The sequence below is a fragment of the Dicentrarchus labrax genome, unplaced genomic scaffold (assembly GCF_905237075.1).
Source record: "Dicentrarchus labrax unplaced genomic scaffold, dlabrax2021, whole genome shotgun sequence".
NCBI classification, from domain to species: Eukaryota; Metazoa; Chordata; class Actinopteri; family Moronidae; genus Dicentrarchus; species Dicentrarchus labrax.
This window is the reverse complement of record NW_026136721.1, coordinates 21,613,278-21,633,612: the sequence shown is the minus strand read 5'-3', so window position 1 is coordinate 21,633,612 and position 20,335 is coordinate 21,613,278. Positions and strand designations below refer to the sequence as shown.

Genomic DNA, 20,335 nt, shown 5'->3' with positions numbered 1-20,335 from the left:
CATTGCAAGATTGCAATAATTTGCCACTAAACAATACAACCAAATAGCTTGTGTTGGCTCACTGGCCTAAATATCAACTGCTACTAAAATCTGACACTGTAGGTTTTACAGTAAATTACAGTGAGTCTTCCAGTGCCCTTCATGGTACCACTAGGGGGCACCAACATTGTACATATTCAATTCTATACGTTGGATTTTAGTTCTTGTAATTTGTAAAGTAGTTTCAAATACATACGGCAATGGAAAAAAACAAATGAGTCGGATTTTTATATTTGACCTGTTTTATTTACTAAAAATATGGACAAATTTGCTGCATATAAAACTGATTATGTGTAGCAGGAGAGCATGAACATAGACAAGAAAAGAGACAGGATAACTCAGATTATAGATTATGAAGTGCAAAGACGTCGAACAAAGGAAATAAAGTAAATAAAGTATACACAATTCACCAGTTATTGACAGATACAGATGTTATGTTAAATGATGTGGTTTCCAGAGCAAATTTAAAATGCAACTGTTCAGCCGATGAGCTGTTTGGTCCTCTTGTCTTTTTGACGAGCCTTTTCTGGGCCTTTCTGTGGGGGGTTAGCGTCGCTCTGGCTGAGCGCAGTCCGCGTCACTGTGGACATGCCGTCGACAAACTTCGTCTTGAACAGGACATTGGCGTTGGTGAACATGCCATCCTTGAGGGACACCACCACAAACTGCAGGGGAGAGAATTTAAAAAGGTAACTTGAGTTCATGTTTTGCTCTGATAACATGAGAGAATGTGGAGAATGTGAGAAGTTGTGGTAAAAATCTTTAATGAGTGGCTCTTCTGCACAACTATTTAAGGCTTAGTCACGGTAATAGAGAGTGTGCATGTGTGTTTCAACATACCTGGGAGTGTCTAAAATGTGTGCGCAGCATCTGTCCAATGTTCTGTGTGTGCGAGAGATCCAGGGCAGCATCCACCTCGTCTAAGATGTAGATGGGAGCGGGTTTGAACAGCAGCATGGCCAGGATGAGAGACAAGGCCACCAGTGATCTGAAAACACAGACACAAAGCTCAATAAAAGGTAAATGACTTAATTGTCATCCATGGAAACATGACACTTATTCTACTCTTTAAACCTAATAAAAGGAGTTTTAATTGTGATTAATTAATTTTTAATTTAATACTGATCCCTCTATATTCGTTACATAAGTACACGAGACCATCAGGGAGAAGATTTGCTGTCTATATAGTTATTAATGCTCGCCACCTGGTCACATTCCCCTTGAAATCAATGAAAGGAGGCGGTAGAAACACTACTGCTTTTGCCAGAATCATCAGAAAAATGTAAATAAGTGCTTTTGCCAACCTCTGCCCACCGCTGAGCTCAGTGAGGTTCTCCTTCCAGGTGTTTCCCAAGGCCACCTTGAACTCAAGGCCCTCCAAGACACCGCCGCCCTGGGGAGGAGCCAACTTAGCAGTGGCCCCAGGCAGCAGAGTGGAGAAAATAGAGCCAAAGTCCTTGTTGACCTGCAGAGAGGAAGGGAAATATAACAGCCTGAATAAAAGAAACTACAGTGACGTCTATGGGAATAAATGATTTAACAGTGAGTGAGAGTGTATTGACGGATTCTGACACTGGTGAGTTTGTAATGCTGTTGTTGATTGATTGGTTTCACTCCCATAGATAAAGTACAAGAATAAACATAGGGAAGAGTCAAGATGTAGAAAGGCATTAGAGATCGGATGAGGCAAGAGAGGAGACAATTATATCTATCTATATCAATAAATGGTTTTTGACTCATCAAGCAAATTAAATATTAAAGACACATTTACACTCAGCCTCATTGCTATAAATGGGGTGGACAAAATAATAAAAAAACACCCGTCACTATTTATTGCATGAACTTAAATTAGATTGCATTAGTGTGAGCGATATCTAATAAACTCGCGACTGAGTGTATACTATCTCTGTGTATACAGTCCTGTTGGCCAAAGGGACAAATGTAAATGTAGAAAAAAAAAGTAGAAAAAGAGTAGACCTTCCGCCATGCCAAGTTGAGAGCTTCGTTCTTCTTCTGGTCCAGCTCCTCGATGGTCTGCAAGATTTTTGCTTTGTCGTTCTCCACGATCCTCTTCTTCTTCATCAGGTCATTGTACTGCAAGAGAGAAGATAATTGTGCAGGGTTGATTTAAACATTCAAAGCTTTAACTGAATCTCCAAAACCCTTTCTGTGTCTCAGTCCTCACCCTTTCTTCTGCCTCGTTCAACATGTTCATGGCCCTCTTGTTGACGTTTCTCTCCAGCTTGGTGGTGGTCTCCTCCAGCTTCTTCAGCCGTTGACCAGCCTCGCGGGGGTTGTTGGTCTTAAAGTCATACGAAGTGTTGGGCTGGCCGAAGAACTGACGCTCCGAGTGGATCCAGTCGTGTTCCTCCAGCATCCGAGACACCTGGGAGAGAGAAAATTTTTTTTACTTTCAGGTACCACATAGATCATGGAAACTCTGTAGAGGACTGACTGACACAAGATAAGCGAGTGTGTATGTGTGTATGTGTGAAAGTACCTTGTCAGCAGCTTCCTGGCTGTCTTTGCGGTGCTTACTAATGTTGTGTTCCAGTTCCTTGATCTTCAGCTGGACTTCATTGTTCTGCTCCCTTATTTTATTGGCCTCTGTGCTCTTCCCCTAGAATATTCAATTGGATAAAAATGATCAAACAAATAGGTCCAAGTGGTAAAATTAGTCAACAATAGACAGAAAAGTGAGTTAGACAAATCTAAGCGTGTAATAAAATGAGGCACTATGTTCCACTTCAACTACATTTATTTTATAATCTGTTGTGTTACTTTAACCTCAATCCCTCTAGCACCTAGCACCCTAAGCTTCTCAGATAGGGATTTAAAACCAAAGCATTAAGTGCAAAATTGTATTCACCTTGAGCTCTTTGTCTTGAGCCATAATCACTTCCTTCTGTTTGGCGAGCTCGTCCTGAGCTTTACGCACCGCCTCCTGCACAGCAAGAGAGAGAGGATGAGTTATGGTAAAAGAGGGAAGGCAAAGGACACAAATACAAGAGCAGAGCGTCAAACATATCGGCTTTGTGTTCAGATGCATTATTCACATCATTCAGACATGACAATTCTATATGTACACCTTCAAAATGGCACAAATACCTTGTTCTGTGATACAGTGCAAGCCATGCTGTCTATCTGCTCCTGGATGGCTGCCATTGCTTCATCTACAGCCTGAATCTGCTGCTCATAGCCAGCCTGCTCTCTCCGCAGCTCCTCCAGCTCCAGGGCCACGGCCTCAGACTCCTGCGTACATGTGCAAGAAAAGAAACACATTTGATCAATTGAACCGACACAGATCAGCGGATTATGGCTGAAAAGGAATATGGATTCAGTACAATGTGATACAAATGTATGGTCTGTATACCTGCTGCTTCTGCTTCAGCTTCTTATTGAAAGTATCAGCTTTGGCCTTGGCTACATTGAGTTTCTGCTGGGCGGCTTTCAGCTCCTTCTCCCTCTCTGCCTCAGCGTTCTTCATCTTGTTCTCCAGCACCTTGTACTTTTCTTCAGCCCGTTTCTGCACCTCCTTGGTGACCCTCAAAGTCTCCTCACTCTCCTCTGGTTAAACAACACCCCACAGTCAGCAAAACAACACAACAAAGAAAGCAGGATCAGTGAATTATTTCAACTGCAATTGTCTTTCAGATCTATAAATATGTAGGTGCTGGTGGAATCACATATCTAATGTCTGTTTGTACACAGTATGCATAAACTGTCTAGTGAATTCAATTGTTTTAAATAATGCGTTTGTGCTAATTTTAGCATTCTGACCAATGGCCTTGCGCAGCCTCTCCAGCTCCTCTTGCTGCTGGTGGAAGGAGCTCTGCTGCAGCTTGGCCTGTAGAATCTGTTCCTCCTCCACCTTAAGCTCATACTGCTGCTTCAGCTGCCGGTACCTGGAGGGAGAAAATGTGGTAATTCTTAAATTATAACGAAAAGATTTCTGAGGCCAATTTCTAAATGACCTCAAACATAGAGTAGTTTGGGCATTTCTGTACCACAATTTAACGATACTGACAACTGTCAAAAACAAATATCTGCGTACTTCTCTGCGGTTCCCCTAAGGCCGGCCAGTTGTCGTTCAGTATCCTGAAGCTGGGCCTCCTTGTCATTTAAGTTGTCCCGAACCCCCTTCAATTCCTGCAAGCTGGCTAGAATTGATGCTGACTGGGAGCGAGCACCTGGAAGAGAAAAGCAGGAAAAATTTTTTTGTTTAATTGGAAGTCCATTGCATTGTACGACTAGCAGGAGTTTTTAAATGCTTGGTGTGACACACACACACACACACACACACACACACACACACACACACACACACACACACACACACACACACACACACACACACACACACACACACACACACACACACACACACACACACACACACACACACACACACACACACACACACACACACACACACACACACACACACACACACACACACACACACACACACACACACACACACGTGTTTGTTTTTGTTTTCTTTCTCCCTAAATGCAGAGGACTCAGTGGCGTACACATAATAATAATTAATTCTCACCTCCACTCAAAGTTCCCTGAGGGTCAAAGATGTCCCCTCCAAGAGTGACAGTCTTGGTCATCACCTGCTTATCAAAAGCCACTTTTTTGGCATTGTCCAGGGTGTCACACACCAGTGTGGAGCCGAAGACGTACTCCATGGCCTTACGCAGGTCAGATTCATAGCCGACCAGGGACAGAGCTGTGTGAACGTTGTCCTTTCCAACCTGACAGAAGAGGGAGAGAAGACAGAGAGTAGACAGGACAAAGTGAGGCAGAGATGGGAAGCTGTCAAATAATTTGAGGATTGAAACCAGTATTAAGATCTCTCACCAGGCTCTTGGCAGTGTTGACCACTCTGTCGTTGAGTGTCTTGGCAGAGATCTTGTTGAGGGGAATGATGGTGTATCTCCGCTGCAGCTCTCCTTTCTCCAACAGTTTTTTACCAGTCACCTGTTCAAAGACAAAAATCACATCACCAACTCTGGTAACACGATCCTGGTAACTGGTCTGCAAATAAGAACATAAAGACACCAAAACATGATTGCGTTAAAATAACATGCACACTGCCCACTAACACACCTACCTCTGTGTCAACTATGATATTATAGAGCCGTCCTCCTGCAACAACCTCCAGTCCTGTTGCGTAGGAGACGTCACGGACTGTGATCAGGTTAGCTAACAGCCCCTTCACCTTGCTGCGGTCCCATCCTCGCTCCGGGTCCCTATAAGACAGCAGAAAACACATATAACACTTGCTGTGTTTGCTGCTGAAGCTCTGGTCAAAGCCCAAGCCAACATAATGAGACAGGAAGTTGAAATTTAATAGGCAGGTCCATTGGAAATCTTTTCCTTATTACAAATTAAAAGGGATAGGTTAGGGTATACTTGTGGTTTCAGGCTGCAAGTGGATAATTCAGGCAAACTGGTTTGAAAAAAATCTATTCAATAGCCACCCCAGAAAGGTCTACTCAGATCAGTTAAGACCGATGCACCATTGCACCCATACAGGGGGTTTCACTCTTTCACCTTCAGTCCGTTTAGACTAATTAGACCTCAGGACTGAGTGGCATGCGTTACTACTCCAAGGAGACGAATACAAGCTTAGATTTTATAATTTTTTTAATACATTAGCAAGAACCTGAAGGATCTATTTATGTGTACAGCACAAAAAAACTGTTAAAACACATAACAAAATAAGCAGTGAATCATTCTAATTGTTTGATCATCGTATTCACATGACTAATTATTTGATGTATTTTCCAAAGCATTATAGTGATCCGCATGTTATATTGTTATATACGGATATAGGGTTTTGTTTTAAAACATCACAGTAGCCGACTTTGTGAGTATCAATTCTAATCTAGTTATCAAAAATGAAAATGAAATTTACAGTAGCTCCACCCTACTTAAGTCTGGGAAGAGCTATACTAATTGAATTTAAAAATTCAAAATATATGAATTAATCCTTTTGAGAGACAATTTTGCCCCCATTTTGTTCAGGTGCATAACAAAAGTAGGAACATCTAGACTCGAAACATACTGACAGTTAAAGAGATGAGCAAATTAATGAGGCAGATACTTACTTGTAGTCGAAGCGCAGGTTGGGGAAGCGAGACATGAGACGTTCATAGGTCTCTTTAAGTTGAGTGACCTCTCTGGACAGCTGCCTTCTTTTGTCCAGCAGACTCTCCTCCTTCCCATCTGCAAAGACACACATACAGACCCCAAGTGTTATTCCAAAATGATAATAACATAAGGAATGGGAGGCTAGCATGAGTATAAGAGGCTGTCTGCATCTGCTCACACACACGCACACACATACACACACTACCTTCATAGTTGAGCTTTGCGAGCTCAGCCTGTAGTTTTTCCCTGCTGCTTCTGACAGCCTGCAGGGTGTCTTGATCTTTCTTGTAACCACTGTCCATCTTTTTCACCTCTGCCTGTTTGGTCTTCAGCTCAGCCTGGGCATGCTTCAGGGTCATCTGGGCCTGGACAGACAGAAGGACAGAGACAAGATAGATGAACAATCTTTGAAAGGACAGAAACAGTATTTTTTTTTTCTTTTTAGACCTAAAAAACCAAACCTGGAACATCACACCCCATCACATATGTTTAAATCGCTTCCTCACCTGCTTGGCCTCAGTATCTGCCTTGCTCATGTCATTTTTGCAGGTCATCATCTGCCCAGCCAGTGTGGCCTCCTCTCCATCCTCATTTGTTGAAAGGCCTGCAGACACAGCCCTAAAATGCTGCTCAGCTGCCTCAAGGGCTGCGCTGTCCTGCTGTCCCTCCTCCTGCAGAGCCTGAAGCTGCTCTGTCAGCTTAGAAACCTCCTTTTCTTTTACCACAAGCATTTTCTTGTCCTGAAGATGAAGGAAATCAACAGCTGTGATCAAATTGTCCTGTATGTGAATTTGATTTGTTAAAAGGTTAGCAACATGTATTGTCTTGTTACCTCTTCCATACTCTTCACAAGCTCCTTCCTCTTCTTGGTTTCATCTTTGACATTCTGTTTTTTCAGGTCAAATGCACTCTGAGCTTTGGCGTCAACTCGTTGCACATCAGCGAGAGCCTCCTCCAGGGATTTTAATACTCCATTCACCTCCTACAGATGAGATAACATAAGAAAAACAAAGCAATGTTTTGATATTTCTTTTCCTTGATCTAGTTTGATAAAACCATACAAGACATTGAACTCTGATGGGTTTCAAATAATTTTGAACACGTCTTTTGAAGCGAAGTGAACCATAAAGTTACAAATAGATCAAATCATTCTCGAATAGCAGCCATGGATCTTTTCCAAGAAAAATTGTTAAAGGCAAATAAAAAAGCAAACTGTTGCATAAGAGCTCATGAACTGAATAAAAGTGGGCTCCACTAAAGTAAAAAAAAAAAAACCCCAATCTTATCTCTTCCCCGTCTTCCAGTGTACCTGGTCTTTTTTCTTCTGCAGCTCCTGAATTTGGGCCGAGAGCTCCTGGACTTTGCTCTCGTTCTCGGCCATGCTAGCTTGCATCTTGGCGATGTTATCCTGCATCACCTTCAGGTTCTCGGCAGATTTCACCTTGGTTTCCTCCGCACACACAAACAGCCAGGCCACATACAGCCGTGACAAATGCTGGATTTCACGCATGAGCTTCTGGTACTCCAAGTATGATGATCGTTCCTGGAGAGGGAGGAAGTTTTAGGGGGAAAAAAGCCAGATAATGACAAAAAAATATAACATATAATGGAAATGTATCATTCTTGCTGTCACACTTCAGCCACAGCAGGAAATTTTAAAGGTTTTGATTTTGCAGTGAACCTACCTCTTGCAGTTTATGCATGGTTGGAGTAATCTCCTCATCCAAAATCTTAAAAAGTAAACAAAGAGAAACAGTTCAAACATTTTAAAATCAGTTGCAGTTGTATTTACAGCACCTCCTCATAACACAATGAATACAGACACAAAGAAATTCAAAGAAATGAGTTTAGGTGTCTAACTTACTGTCTGAATCTCCTTCAGCTTGGCCTCCTTCTTCTCAATGGTTTTCTGAGCGCTGATCTTTTTACATTCATACATCCTGGTTCCTGCTGCCTCCTCAATCATGGCCAGGATCTGAAAGAAAAGAGGTGTTCATTGGAAGACCTGAAAAGGGCAGGAACATGTGAAGGAAAAGGTACTGATGGTGAGTTGGTGGACAGTGTGTGTATGTTTTACCTCTGGTGGCTTCATGTTTAGAACTTTGGTGATCCTCCCCTAAAATAATGAAAACATCACGTCATATAAAATACTGTAGAGGGCAAAAACCTACACACACACACACACACACACACCACACACACACACACACACACACACACACACACACACACACACACACACACTGCTGCAGACACAAGACTGACCTGCATGATGAGAAAATGTGGGTTGTTGACATTGAGGCCAACGGAGCAGAACAAGTCCTGCACCCTGGTGTTGTTGGCATTGACTCCATTGATGAGGTACTTGTTCCTGCCACCAATTACCACCTTAAAAGGAAGAAAGCATAGCATATATAACCCAGTTTTAGTACAAGCATTGATTGCACACAATAGCCTCGTACACTAAGTATAGAGCCTTCAAATTTCCAACCTGTCTGGTGACGGTGATCTCATCGTGGGTCTCAAACCCCAGAGGACTCTGGCTTTTGTTGGAGTTGTCAAAGGTAATAGACACAGTGGCCTTGGTGATACCACCCTGTCCATTTTTGTAAACCAAGTCCTGGAGGTTGGAGGCTCGCACCTTGCAAGTGAAAATGAAATAAATAGATACACGTTTCAAGAATGTTTTGTTGAGCGTTAGATAGCGTTAAGATGCTTCCACTTTACTGTTTTATCTAGTTAGCTAACTCAGCTACTAACGTTACCTCTACCACACCAAACTCTGCTACATGATTGGCTTAATTTAAGGCAAAAATAACAAGCTAACTTGACCTAACTTTTATCAGACAACTTAATGACTTCAAAGCAGTTAACACACTTACATGGGTGAGGTTGGAAATGCCCAAAAGGAAACATATCGAGTCCAAAATATTGGACTTGCCGCTGCCGTTGAGTCCTGTGATGGCGTTGAACAGCGGGTCGAAGCCGTTGATCTCCGTCCTCTGTGCGTAGGACTTGAATCCTTCTATAATAATAGATTTAATGTGCATCTTTACGCGGTCCTCTCTCCGCTGACTCCGGAGGCAAGGTTTGTGGCGTCTGGATACCAAATCGGTAACTTATAAAAGATGAAGCACTAGGTTAGAAGCCCAGTGTTTACGACAGACAACAGCGACACTCGTTCTTCTCTCTTCTAACTTGAATTTTGGCGGCAGGTATGGAGCCGCTGTAGTCCGTGCCCTCTGTGCCGGGGGGAAATTTAAAGTAACTTAACACGATGTGGGCAAACATTAAATATATGTATCAATAAATAACCATTGCTGTTTTGAAATTTGAATACAAACTCCAAAGAACCCAGTTTCATATACATTTAGATGTATGTTTATTTATTGTCGTCAGGCACATCTTAAGGCTACTTAAATAGTAATAGTAAAAGTAACGGTGTTTTGGCGCCACCTGTAGGTAGAGACCTGAACTACACGTGGATAGATACTGTAGTTTCTCATCAGACCTCCACAGTGGGATATTACAGCTAATACAAATATATAAATGATAATAACATGTGGCCTACCGTATTTAGAGACAGATACAAAAACATTTTTTTTAATTACTTGCATTTTTCATAATTATGGTTATTCTTCTAACTGATGATTTATTATTATATATTATTATTATTATTCTCTATCAATTTCAATTTCTATATGAAGACCTGAATGCATAATGTTTGATAATCAAATTTAAAAAGTGAAATTAAACTCCAGATTCTACTTTTAAGAAGGCTGTAGGCAGAAAAGACAATAAATGTGTAGTTGTTTTATTTGTTCTCCATTTGAAATTCACGAATTCACATTTAAACAATAGCATACAGAATAGAATACATAATTAAAAGATCAGAAAGTAGATTAAATGGTTAACAAATAACAAGCTGCTTTAAACTTGTGCTTGCCATGAAGATTAGCAAAAGACATTTCATGGTGAATCATTTTTAGTGTAACAGAAGCCACAAGCCAACATTCTCCACACGCCGCTGACTCAACGCAAGTTATATAAAGTAAACCTGCAACAGTTTTCTGATATACACACACTCTTCACAATCAATGTGTCATTCCATTATGCATCCAGAGGCACAGGACACATGGACAGACAAACCAAATTGAATGCATAGAAGCATATCTGCGATAGAACAACACAGTCTCCTCTATTGGAGTAAAAGGAGGTGGGCTTGATGTAGGCCCAGTCAAAGTTCCGCAGGTTCAGTGACCTCTGACAGTGCTGGTCGCTGAGAGCAACCAGGGCACGCACTATAGAGTATTTGGCTGAGCAGCTGGTGGCTGTCACTGCACGCACCTTATCAAAGTGCAGCAGGAAACAGGGGTCATCCTGGAGCCAGAGGACACACAGACACAGAATGAGATAGCATTACTTATTAAAAAAACTAAACAAATCTCTTGTGTGTAACCCCTTTTAAAATCAGAGCTTGTGCCAGTGGTTCAACCTAATGGCCACTCAACTGATCAAAATTAATTCTAAACCGGATAAGAAGCCATCAAAGCGGTGCCAGATATATGAGCATCGGGCTGCTCCCCAACTAAGAAAACCACGAATTAAGATTCATTTGTCAAACCCAGATAATTGAGGTGGTTGTGTACAGCAAATATGTATAGGTATTGCTCTTCTCTTCCTTATGCATAGTACTATTTATTTAGATATTCCTTCTTAAATCCACATGTGGCACCATTACATTAACATATAGCACTGGACAATTTCCATGATTTACAATGTGAAATTACAGTTTCATTACATTGTTTCAAAGCTTTTATTATTATTAACTAATTTTAATTATGTAATTAATTAGCTATAAACAGTGAAAGTGTTATTAATTGTTATGTTGTGTTATGTTATTATTAACACTTTTAGTCATTAGAATACTATTTCATCCTTTCTATAGAAAACTATAGGAAATAATGCAATAATAAGCTATGGAAACTGCAGTTAAATTTAGTTAATTACCACATCAGGGTCTCGTCCATCAACAAGAGTCAGGTCTTGCAGGGACCAGGTCTCCATCCTCCTGTAGCACTCCTGTATGCTGGAGCGTTTGGTGTGGGACTTCTTGGATCCAGACGCCTGAGATGCCTGACATCCCACTATACTTAACTGCACCACTTTGTTTTTTGCAACTGCAGAAAAAGGGGAAATAACAAGTGTAAGCATACGTGTGCAATGCAGACAGCAGATAGCAGACATTTTCCCTCTGCAGTAAAAGTAAAACCTTGAGTCATTTCAAGCCTCATAGACTTTACATGGCCGGTTTCATACAAGGTCATGTTCAACACATTTCCAAAATAATATTCTATACAACTTGTAAAGATAAATTCCAATATCAAGATTAGAAATGCTGTATAAAATGAAATAAAAAATCTTGAATAACTGAGCAGATTTAACCCATAAAACCTGCTTTCAAAAATGTTTTGAAATATCTAATTAACAAGAAAGTTGTTTACCTGAGACACAGAGGAAATGTCTTCCTTGTGCGGGCTCTTCAATCTCAATAAACTCCACCAGTCTCTGTTTTTCAGGTCGGAATAAAACTCTCTGCATCTCCTCCCTCAGAAGAGACGACATCACTGAAGAAGAGGAAGAGGAGAAGAATTTAGATCGTATGGTGGGAAAAAGCTTTAAAAAAAAAAAAGATCAAAAAACAGTTAAACGAGATAACGAGAGAGTCACAAACAAGAGATAAGAAAATCCAGAAGAGAAAAAGGTGAGAAAAAAATAATGAGGCTTGTGACACTAGACAACACTGAGACCTAGCAGTGGTGGGGAGGGAGGTGGTGATGTTTCCTCTGGTCAGAACCCGTGAAAGTATGTGGTTGTGTGTGAAATGAGCCCTTACTCTACCCCCCCACCACACACACACACACACACACACACACACACACACACACACACACACACACACACACACACACACACACTGCAGCGGTCAGGTTTGATGATCGATGTTAAATCTTTCATTTAAGTAATGCCTTCATACCAACTTGCTCAGGATTGCCCAGGGATTTGAAGAAAGGGAGCAATTAAAGGCCAGTCTCTTCATCATTTTACCCTTTTATTGTTTCAATTAAGATCCATTATGATGCTGATGCAAGTTTCCCGCAAATATGGATTTCTCTCTTGGATTTGTGCTTACTTCATGAGCGTGTCTCACCCAAAGCATACATTACTTTACAGTAGTTGTACTGTATGTGGTTATATGTTCCCTCACAGTCTCTTTCTCTCGTTCTTTCCGTGGTCTTTCTGTCTCCACTCACTCACAGATAGATGTATATATGTATAATGTGGCACGGTGCCCGTTTTTTGTCTGTGATTAAACGGTTGTTGTGTGGGAAAAGGATGTCCCACAGCACTCTGCATGGTTTCCATTACCCGGTAATAATTCAATCTCAGAGAACAGGTACAAGTGGGGTGAGGGCACTTAAATGGAGGGATTTTCACAAGCACAGAAAGGATGCTACACTTCTTTAGTGACTGTGGCTCCATAAGACAATACTGATGAGCAGGAAGAACATAATATTACACTTTTGAGCAAGTTCCAGGTCGTGAGAGGCGGATCAAAACAGCACGGGAGGACTTTTCCATGAGCAAACTGCCCCAGAATGAACCAGCAAAGCTCTGATTTGATTTGTTGGCAGGAAAGAGTGTGGCTCCATTGGATTTGTCACATTTGTGAAAACATAGATGGGTCGTTGCACAGTTAAGTGCTTTACTACTGTTGTTGTTGTTGTTGTTGATGGTTTTTGTGGGTGTTCACTTGAAAGGCTTTTTGCCTCTGAGATGGAAAGATGAGCGGATGGGCAGGAAGTAGGAAGGAAAGGAAACATACAAGTGTTGAATCTTATGAATAACACATGAGGTTTGTTGTACTTACTTATCATAAACATTAACCCCAGTATGTCCACCATGTGCATTGACAGGATTCTCATTTGTACAATAATTAACCCAAAAGACCCAACCCAAGCACAGGATGGTAGTTTTTGTATATTTGTTGGAAGGGCACAAAAATAAAGGCAACGATTTCCCATTTATATTCAATGGAAATGCTACATCAATGTGTTTATATCTGTATTTGTAAGAAAATATGCTTGTAATTTTTTTGTGAGCATTCCCATTAACCTTGACTTTGCAGTTTATGGAAACATGCAGGTGAGGAGCTATGAAAACCAACAGGATTTATGCATAACAACTATAATACTTTATAAGACAACAGGGGAGGGGTTTGGTAAGAGAGGGATGCATGACTAAAGAGGATTAGGAGGAGGTGTGTAGAGTTCAGGAGTAAAGTCAGAGCACCTGGCAGCAAGGATGAGGAGAAGATCTGTGTAACACTGGAAGGAAGGATGAAGTTTGGGAAGAAAGAAAGTAAAAAAGAAAAGGCAGAGAAATACAAAAAAGTAATCAAGAAACAGGAAAGAAGGGAAGATGTGAAGGTTGCAGAGGAATAAGAGTCGGAAAATATAACAATGGAAAAAAAATTGAGGCAAAGAACGAAGAAAAGAAAAGAAACAACCGAGGATCTGAAGAGAGAAGACGAGAACAGAGGAGGTGAATGTGAAAAAGCAGTTTGTTGAGATGAATTAAGGAATGAATAACACTGATTATGCAGGAACGGCTGCTGAGGGAAGGAAAGATCAGAAAGGAGAGAAAATAACAGATAGGAAAGAGGGGGGGAGAATCCTTGAGAAGCAGATAATGGCTAATCCGAACAAAGCATTAAAGAACTGAAAATGATGACAGAGAAAAAAAGAGGAAAAGCGAGGGGGCAAACTGAGTTCACAGAGAGGAAGGAGACTGAAGAAAGGAATAAGAGACAGAGAGAAATTATCCGAAGGTGCGGAGGTATAATGAGTCCACGCAGAAGGAATGAATTAATGAGGTTGGCAGTGTTATGCATTAAGAAATCTACAATAGAGTTAATGCAGTTTAATGCACACGCCCAAGGCTGGAACACTGTTTTCATTAAACAAATAGATTATAGATTTCACAATATGTACGTTTTATGTTATACCTAATGTTCACAGGTTGAAAAAGGTTTTAAGTTTGCATTGTTTATTTAGATTTGCACCTCACCGGTTGATATTTATGGTCACTACAGTTAACCCGTTTACATTTTTGGCATTGTGTACATTTTGATTTGCACTCTCTCATACTTTGTGCTTCAACTGCTGCACAACAATAAAGTTCTACCTTATCTTATCTTTAATTGCTACGGTCAGTTGAACTCTTGAACTGTTATGCTTTGCGGTGATTCAGCATTTTGTCCGTTTGTGACTGTTATGACCTTGAAAAGTTGTATTTTTTTGTTAGCATTTTAGGCAGTGGTGGAAGAAAGTATTCAAATCACTGACTTAATTAAAAAGTAGTGATACCACATTAGAAATACTCAATTACAAGTAATAGTCCTGCATTCAAAATTTCACTGAAGTAAAAGTATAAAAGTGTTATCATTATGCTACTGCACCATTATTCTTGATGCATTAACATGTAAACGGTACTGTAATGTTACAGCTTTACTTGAGGTGAAGCTAATTTCAAATGCTTTATATAATTTTGGGTAGCTAAACCTATAAACACAGCATTGTCTTTTATATACTGATACTTGATCTGAAAAGTAACTTGCAGTGAAGTATAAAGTAGCATAAAAATGAAAATACTCAATTAAAATACAAGTTCCTCAAAATTGTACTTTAGTAAATATACTTAATTACATTCCACCACTGATTTTAGGTATAAATAGGTATTTGTGACTGATGTTATGATGCATTGTATAATAATGTATCACATAACTGAATTGTTTGCTTGTATGGTGACGCCATTTTTATTATTTTTATTATATTGTTTTTGATGGTATCACATCATGACTAACTGTACTCTGTGATTCTCACCCTTGGCTTTGGTTAGATAGTCGGACTTTGACGACAGAGGACGGAGGTGAAAGACCAATGTTTCATGCAGTCAGCTCAGGGAGTTTATCAGGGAGGTAACCTTTATGTTAGAAGAGGGCAGGTAGTTTAGCTGGATGCAATAAATTACTTTTTCTTTCGCTTTGTTAGAGCTGATAATTCCCCTCACAACACTGATATAGGAGGATGAATGACACAGCCAAAAACCTGTCTACTGATGTAGGACAGGCAACAGTTGAGCTATTGTTTTGATTTTAGTTTTAAAATCAGGATTTAAGAAAAACTTTAGTAGTTATCTATCTGCTTCTATCTATTTTTAATCTTGAGTAATATAGGTGTACAGGCCAGAACTGTGGGTTTGGATATTACTAGTGTCAGTGCCAGCCCGTTGCATAGGCAGTATAGGCAAATGCTAAGGGTGCCGTCCATCTAGAGGGCACCACGATGGGGGAAGAAAAAAAAAAAGGTGCAACTTTCAATATTTTTATACTAAAACTAGTTGGTGCTACTATTTCTTAGTATAAAAAAAAAACACATTAATTTTACTGCATAGCAAAGCCTATTAAATAATAATAAGACTTTATTAAGCCCCCCGCCCCCCCTCCTCTACCTGCTCTCTGAGAGATGGTTGAGTTTTCTGACGTCACCCCAGAAACCATTAACAACGTCAAAAAGACCAAAACTTTCCGGTGCCCAGGGAAAGAAAAGAAGAGGAGGAAAAACGCGACAAAGACAGAGGTACAGTAAAGATAATGTGATGAAATGATTTGTCTGTTGCAGAACAATACCAGTCAGTTCATGTTATGGAGGGGCCTAACAGCTGTTATGGAAAAAAGTAATACTCCCACCTTATATTTCTCAGGGACATTTGTAAAGATTAGATCTATTCAGCAGCTGTTTACATTTGTCTACATTTTTATTTGTATTTATTATTGGTTAGCTAATGTTTGCTCTGCTTGTAACAGTCAAATGCTATTCTTTTCACACACCTTTATATATTAGAGTTGTAAGCCTTGTTGTTTGTTGTGTTACAGTTCAGGATTGTCTAAAGTGTGTTTATAGTGTTACACTTTACATTCATGTTAAAGTGCACATCATTAATGTTAATACATTCCCATATGTTATATTATACTGCAGTTTACTGCTTCTTTGCATTCTGCTAATCAGCATTTCACTGTAATGACAATAAGATTAAATCTAATCTAATTTGCATATCAGAAGAAATTGCACTGTATATCATTAATGTACAGTACAGTGAAAGTAATGCATCTCTTAGGTTTTTCATTTTTATTATTTAATTTTATTCTTGGAATCATTTCTTTTATTATTAGACTGTAACACCCAACTCTTCCTGTTACAGTGGCTGCTGCTGAAAGAAGCTTCTCCAAGCTCAGACTCATTAAACCTTACCTGAGATCTACTATGATGCAAGAACTCAGTGGACTTTCCATCATAAGCATCAATCATGTGGTCTCAAATCATTTGTCGTATGATGATGTTGTAGATGACTTTGCTGCAAGAAAGACTAGGAGAGTACAACTGTAGTAGGTGATGTGAGGATGACAAGGTGACACTTGTATATATTATTTGATGTTATGTCAGTGGAAATATAGTAAATGTCACAGTCGTCTGAATAAAATATGAACATCATGCCTCATAAATAATTATTCTAGTGTCAAAGTACACTATAATATGAATTTAGGGGGACCTCGACACTGTATAGGTGCAACGTCACGGTCAGTCGAGCTTCTGATTGGATGTCGATAAAAGGGGAAACCCCTTGCCATCAGCCAGGGCCATCCCTACCCTGCTCTGCACCGTCCTGGCGACCGTCCAATGTCACATTCACCGTGACATCAACTGTTAAACCGCAAATAACACGGTGGTGGTAAAAAAACAAAAACCCAAAAAACCAATGCACATTAATGTAAGTGCGAAAACACTTAAATATGGGTGCGATTTAACATTTTACAACAAGTATCGTGCCAAGACTTTAATAAAATACGAATTAACTAGACATTATCCGGTGTAGCATCCGCTTTAAATGCATTCATTTACGAGTGAGCAACGCAGAGCCGATACACTGTCCAGTTAATATCTTATCATATCCAAAAACTAGGTGGCACTGAGAGGACTAGTCCGGCTGGAAAAGCCACAAAAACAGGCGGAATCATCCCCCTGCTCCTCACCACCCCCCTGCTCCTCACCACCCCCCCTCTCTGAAGATCACTCAGCGATCGCCACCGTTTCTCGCTGCTACTGTACTTGCAAAATAGTGCGCCCTACTCTCTCCATTGCGCATGACTCTACGTCGTAATATGAAGTAGGCCTCCTGTTTTTCTCCCCAACCCCGGAGTCCTCCTGGCCCCCACCGCCTCGATGCAACGTTCAAGTAAGCAAAAACACGGAGGCTGCTTTCGATTACTCGGGAAGGTAAAGTGGGTTTGTTGTTGTTGTTTTTTTTTTTTTTCTTCAATGCATATCCAAACGCTGGCGGTAGCCGTTGTTTGATTGTGAAATACCACGACCGTTGGTGGTCGTTAAACGGTGTTTCTTTTTTTTTTTTTTTTTCTTCCTCTTCTTCTTCTTCTTTTTTTTTTTTTAAAGCGTGCGGAAGCGGTCGGACTGCAGAGGAGACTTCGGGCTTGTTTCCGCACGCTTCAGGGAGAGCAAGGCCCAGTGACCCACATTCAGAGCAGCACCAGTGTCTATGTGTACGAGTGGGCGAGCGTGTGCGCGTATCCCTGTCAGTGTGTGTATGTGTGTGTATGTGTATGTGTATGTGTGTATGTGTGTGTATGTGTATGTGTATGTGTGTGTGTGTGTGTGTGTGTGTGTGTGTGTGTGTGTGTGTGTACATACATCTGCCGCGAAAATGTTTCCACCATTGCTGCTTTTAGACGTTTCTCCGCGACCGACATTTGTGTGTTTGTGGGATTTCGCGAGGATCTTGCCCCGCGCGGACGCTTAGGCTCCTGTAGTTTCCTCGCGCTGTGTGAGGGGACCAAGGGTAATATTTTTAGAGATTATTTTGTCTTCAATGTCAGTTGTTGCGTGACAGCTTGAGGCTTCGGCAGCAGCCTGCCACGGTCGGAGAGCTACATATTCCCTCTTGTTTATTCAGAGAACGTGAAAATGCTTTTACCTGCCGTAAGTGTGTCATTCAGTATCGGTGAGTGTAGCGACAGGATGTGGGGCAGTAAGAGCTTTAAAATCTCTCAGTTAAATGGGCAGGTTTTTTTTTTTTTTTTTTTCTCCTCGGTAGCAAGCTTAGTTAGCCTGCTAGCTATAGCTATACGGGTTGCTCACTTACGGGTTGTATAACGAACACCTGTGGCATTAAAAGGTATATTAAATATGTTACTGTGTGCTATCTGTTCGCTAATGTCTATTTTGGTCGAGTGCAGTACACGGTGTCCACTCGGCCGTGTGGCTAGTATGAGTGTTTATTCATTGTCACTGGTGTACAGTAAGCAGGATCGCCCCATGAAGCTCAGTCTAACGAGGCTTCACTTACTGGCCATCAGCTATACGTGACTGTAAGTCAGGCTAGTGCTTCCCTAAGGAGACCAGGCAGAAATGTGTGACCTGCAGGGACCACTATGGAGTCCTTTTAACCAAATGCCTGAATCTCACTATTATCGCCCCCTAAAATTAGTGCAATAAGATAGTATAGCAGGGTGGTAATGTTATCTATAGGTTTTACTGTACCCACTCTGACCCTCCAGTCTACTGTCATATCTTGCACCAAAATCCTCTGAGATGGGGTTCATAGGGACACGTTGTGGTCCAGGTTGTGGTATATTGTAGGGCTGCACTGTCGAGATATTATCAAAATCACAATATGACCCAGTGCAATATGCAGATAGCAGAAGCTGCAGTGTTTTCGATGAAGGTGATTTATGTGAGAAAACAGCATTATAATGAGGTATGGCCTGGCCTACAAATCCTGTTCTCCAGATTTGTAAAAACATATTTGTTTTTTTATGGTACAGACCCCAAAAAAATGTCACAGCATCATGATTTTAAATTAAATTTGTGATGCAAAAATGGTCATTCCCACACTAATCGTGAATCAAATCGCTCTTGTTGCTATTCTGTCAAAATAATCACAATTTAATGTTTTTACCATATAGCGCAGTCCTAGTATCTTGTGTGATTGGTGTCGTATTGGCTTGACTGGCTTTATTGTTAAATTATTCACAAAAATAATCTAAATAATAATTTTTCAAGCAAGAATTCCAACATTTCCTAGTTACAGATTCACAACCTTTATCTTGTGTGATGGCAATATGAATATTTAAGCATTTTGAAGACGTCACCATTGGAGAAAACAATCGGCCAATCAATAAATGATGAAAAGAATGAAGCTGAAATGATTAGTCTATTAATCTTGAATTAGTCTATTTAATCAGCAACTATTTTGATAATTGATTAGTGCAATATAATAATTAAGTGGATTTTTACCTGCAAAAAATCTGCACATTAACAGCTTCTCAACTGTGAGAATATTCTGCTTTTCTGTGTTTTATGTCACTGTAAACTGACTGTTGGCCTGACCCCATCTTGACCTTAAGTTTCGGGAAATTGTGACTGTGAATTGTTTCCAAAATTTTGTGACATTTAATAGACCGAACGATTGATCAGTTCATCAAAAAACAAACTAGCAGATTAACAGATTATGAAAATAATCTTTAGTTGCAGGCCTAAAAACAAACAATTATTAAACACTTTGTTAGTTGGTTTTGACTTGCAGCAACCAACATATTTACATTCTTTGTCGGGCTCTGGGATTTGCATGCATGGTAAATAGTGAACACAGGCCCTATGGTATGTTTGTAAATTAGTGTGGATTATTTATGCTGCAGGTGAGGTGTGGCTCACACGAAGATTTGTCAGTGCCTGGAAGGATAGGATCTGAAACAGCTAGTTTTGCCTGCAAGAGGAGACAATCCAGAAAGTAAGTTTAAAAAATACTTAATCACCACTTTTTTTCATAACTGGGTCATGGTGCCCCAAAAGAGTTTTTGAAATACTAATAATGTATGTATAATAATGGATTTATTCCACGTTTTCCTTACAGCACTGATGTACGTTATTTTCTCTTTAAACTCTTTATAGTGAAATACCTAGAATTCCAGGACATATCAATAGTCTGAACTAAGCTA

The 20,335-nt window shown here is 40.3% G+C and overlaps 3 protein-coding genes across 12 annotated transcripts in view; 1 reads left to right on the top strand and 2 right to left on the bottom strand.

Moving 5' to 3' along the window:
- Nucleotides 1–263: 263 nt before the first annotated feature.
- Nucleotides 264–9,408, bottom strand: smc2 (structural maintenance of chromosomes 2). Its single transcript, XM_051384174.1, has 25 exons — nucleotides 9,087–9,408; nucleotides 8,696–8,845; nucleotides 8,470–8,592; nucleotides 8,282–8,320; nucleotides 8,069–8,179; nucleotides 7,890–7,934; nucleotides 7,514–7,747; nucleotides 7,037–7,186; nucleotides 6,711–6,944; nucleotides 6,410–6,569; nucleotides 6,162–6,279; nucleotides 5,162–5,300; nucleotides 4,909–5,028; nucleotides 4,598–4,802; nucleotides 4,094–4,229; nucleotides 3,820–3,944; nucleotides 3,413–3,606; nucleotides 3,148–3,291; nucleotides 2,909–2,983; nucleotides 2,540–2,659; nucleotides 2,225–2,425; nucleotides 2,017–2,133; nucleotides 1,344–1,504; nucleotides 880–1,027; nucleotides 264–704 (listed from the first exon to the last, which is right to left on the bottom strand). Exons 1-25 carry the CDS (start codon nucleotides 9,252–9,254, stop codon nucleotides 519–521), a joined length of 3,603 nt encoding a protein of 1,200 aa, XP_051240134.1. The 5' UTR covers nucleotides 9,255–9,408; the 3' UTR covers nucleotides 264–518.
- A 594-nt stretch (nucleotides 9,409–10,002) lies between these two features.
- Nucleotides 10,003–18,359, bottom strand: exoc1l (exocyst complex component 1 like). 5 transcript variants are annotated; one of them, XM_051383971.1, is made up of 5 exons: nucleotides 18,313–18,326; nucleotides 16,578–16,692; nucleotides 11,709–11,831; nucleotides 11,215–11,384; nucleotides 10,003–10,584 (listed from the first exon to the last, which is right to left on the bottom strand). In XM_051383971.1, exons 3-5 carry the CDS (start codon nucleotides 11,827–11,829, stop codon nucleotides 10,315–10,317), a joined length of 561 nt encoding a protein of 186 aa, XP_051239931.1. In that variant the 5' UTR covers nucleotides 11,830–11,831; nucleotides 16,578–16,692; nucleotides 18,313–18,326; the 3' UTR covers nucleotides 10,003–10,314. The 5 variants fall into 5 exon arrangements, with proteins under 5 accessions (XP_051239931.1, XP_051239929.1, XP_051239933.1 ...); XM_051383969.1 differs by lacking the exon at nucleotides 18,313–18,326 and adding an exon at nucleotides 18,030–18,118; XM_051383973.1 differs by lacking the exon at nucleotides 16,578–16,692 and having other exon boundaries at nucleotides 18,313–18,359.
- LOC127354208 (circadian locomoter output cycles protein kaput) overlaps nucleotides 17,429–20,335 on the top strand; it is a 17,759-nt gene continuing 14,852 nt past the window's right edge. For 3 of the 6 annotated variants that reach the window (XM_051383968.1, XM_051383967.1, XM_051383963.1), the window contains exons 1-2: nucleotides 17,448–17,600; nucleotides 20,036–20,127. The gene's annotated coding sequence lies outside the window, so the exon portion shown is untranslated. Of the gene's footprint in view, nucleotides 17,601–17,653; nucleotides 18,178–18,310; nucleotides 18,514–20,035; nucleotides 20,128–20,335 lie in introns of those variants that run through there. The other 3 variants (XM_051383965.1, XM_051383964.1, XM_051383966.1) reach the window with 3 other exon arrangements.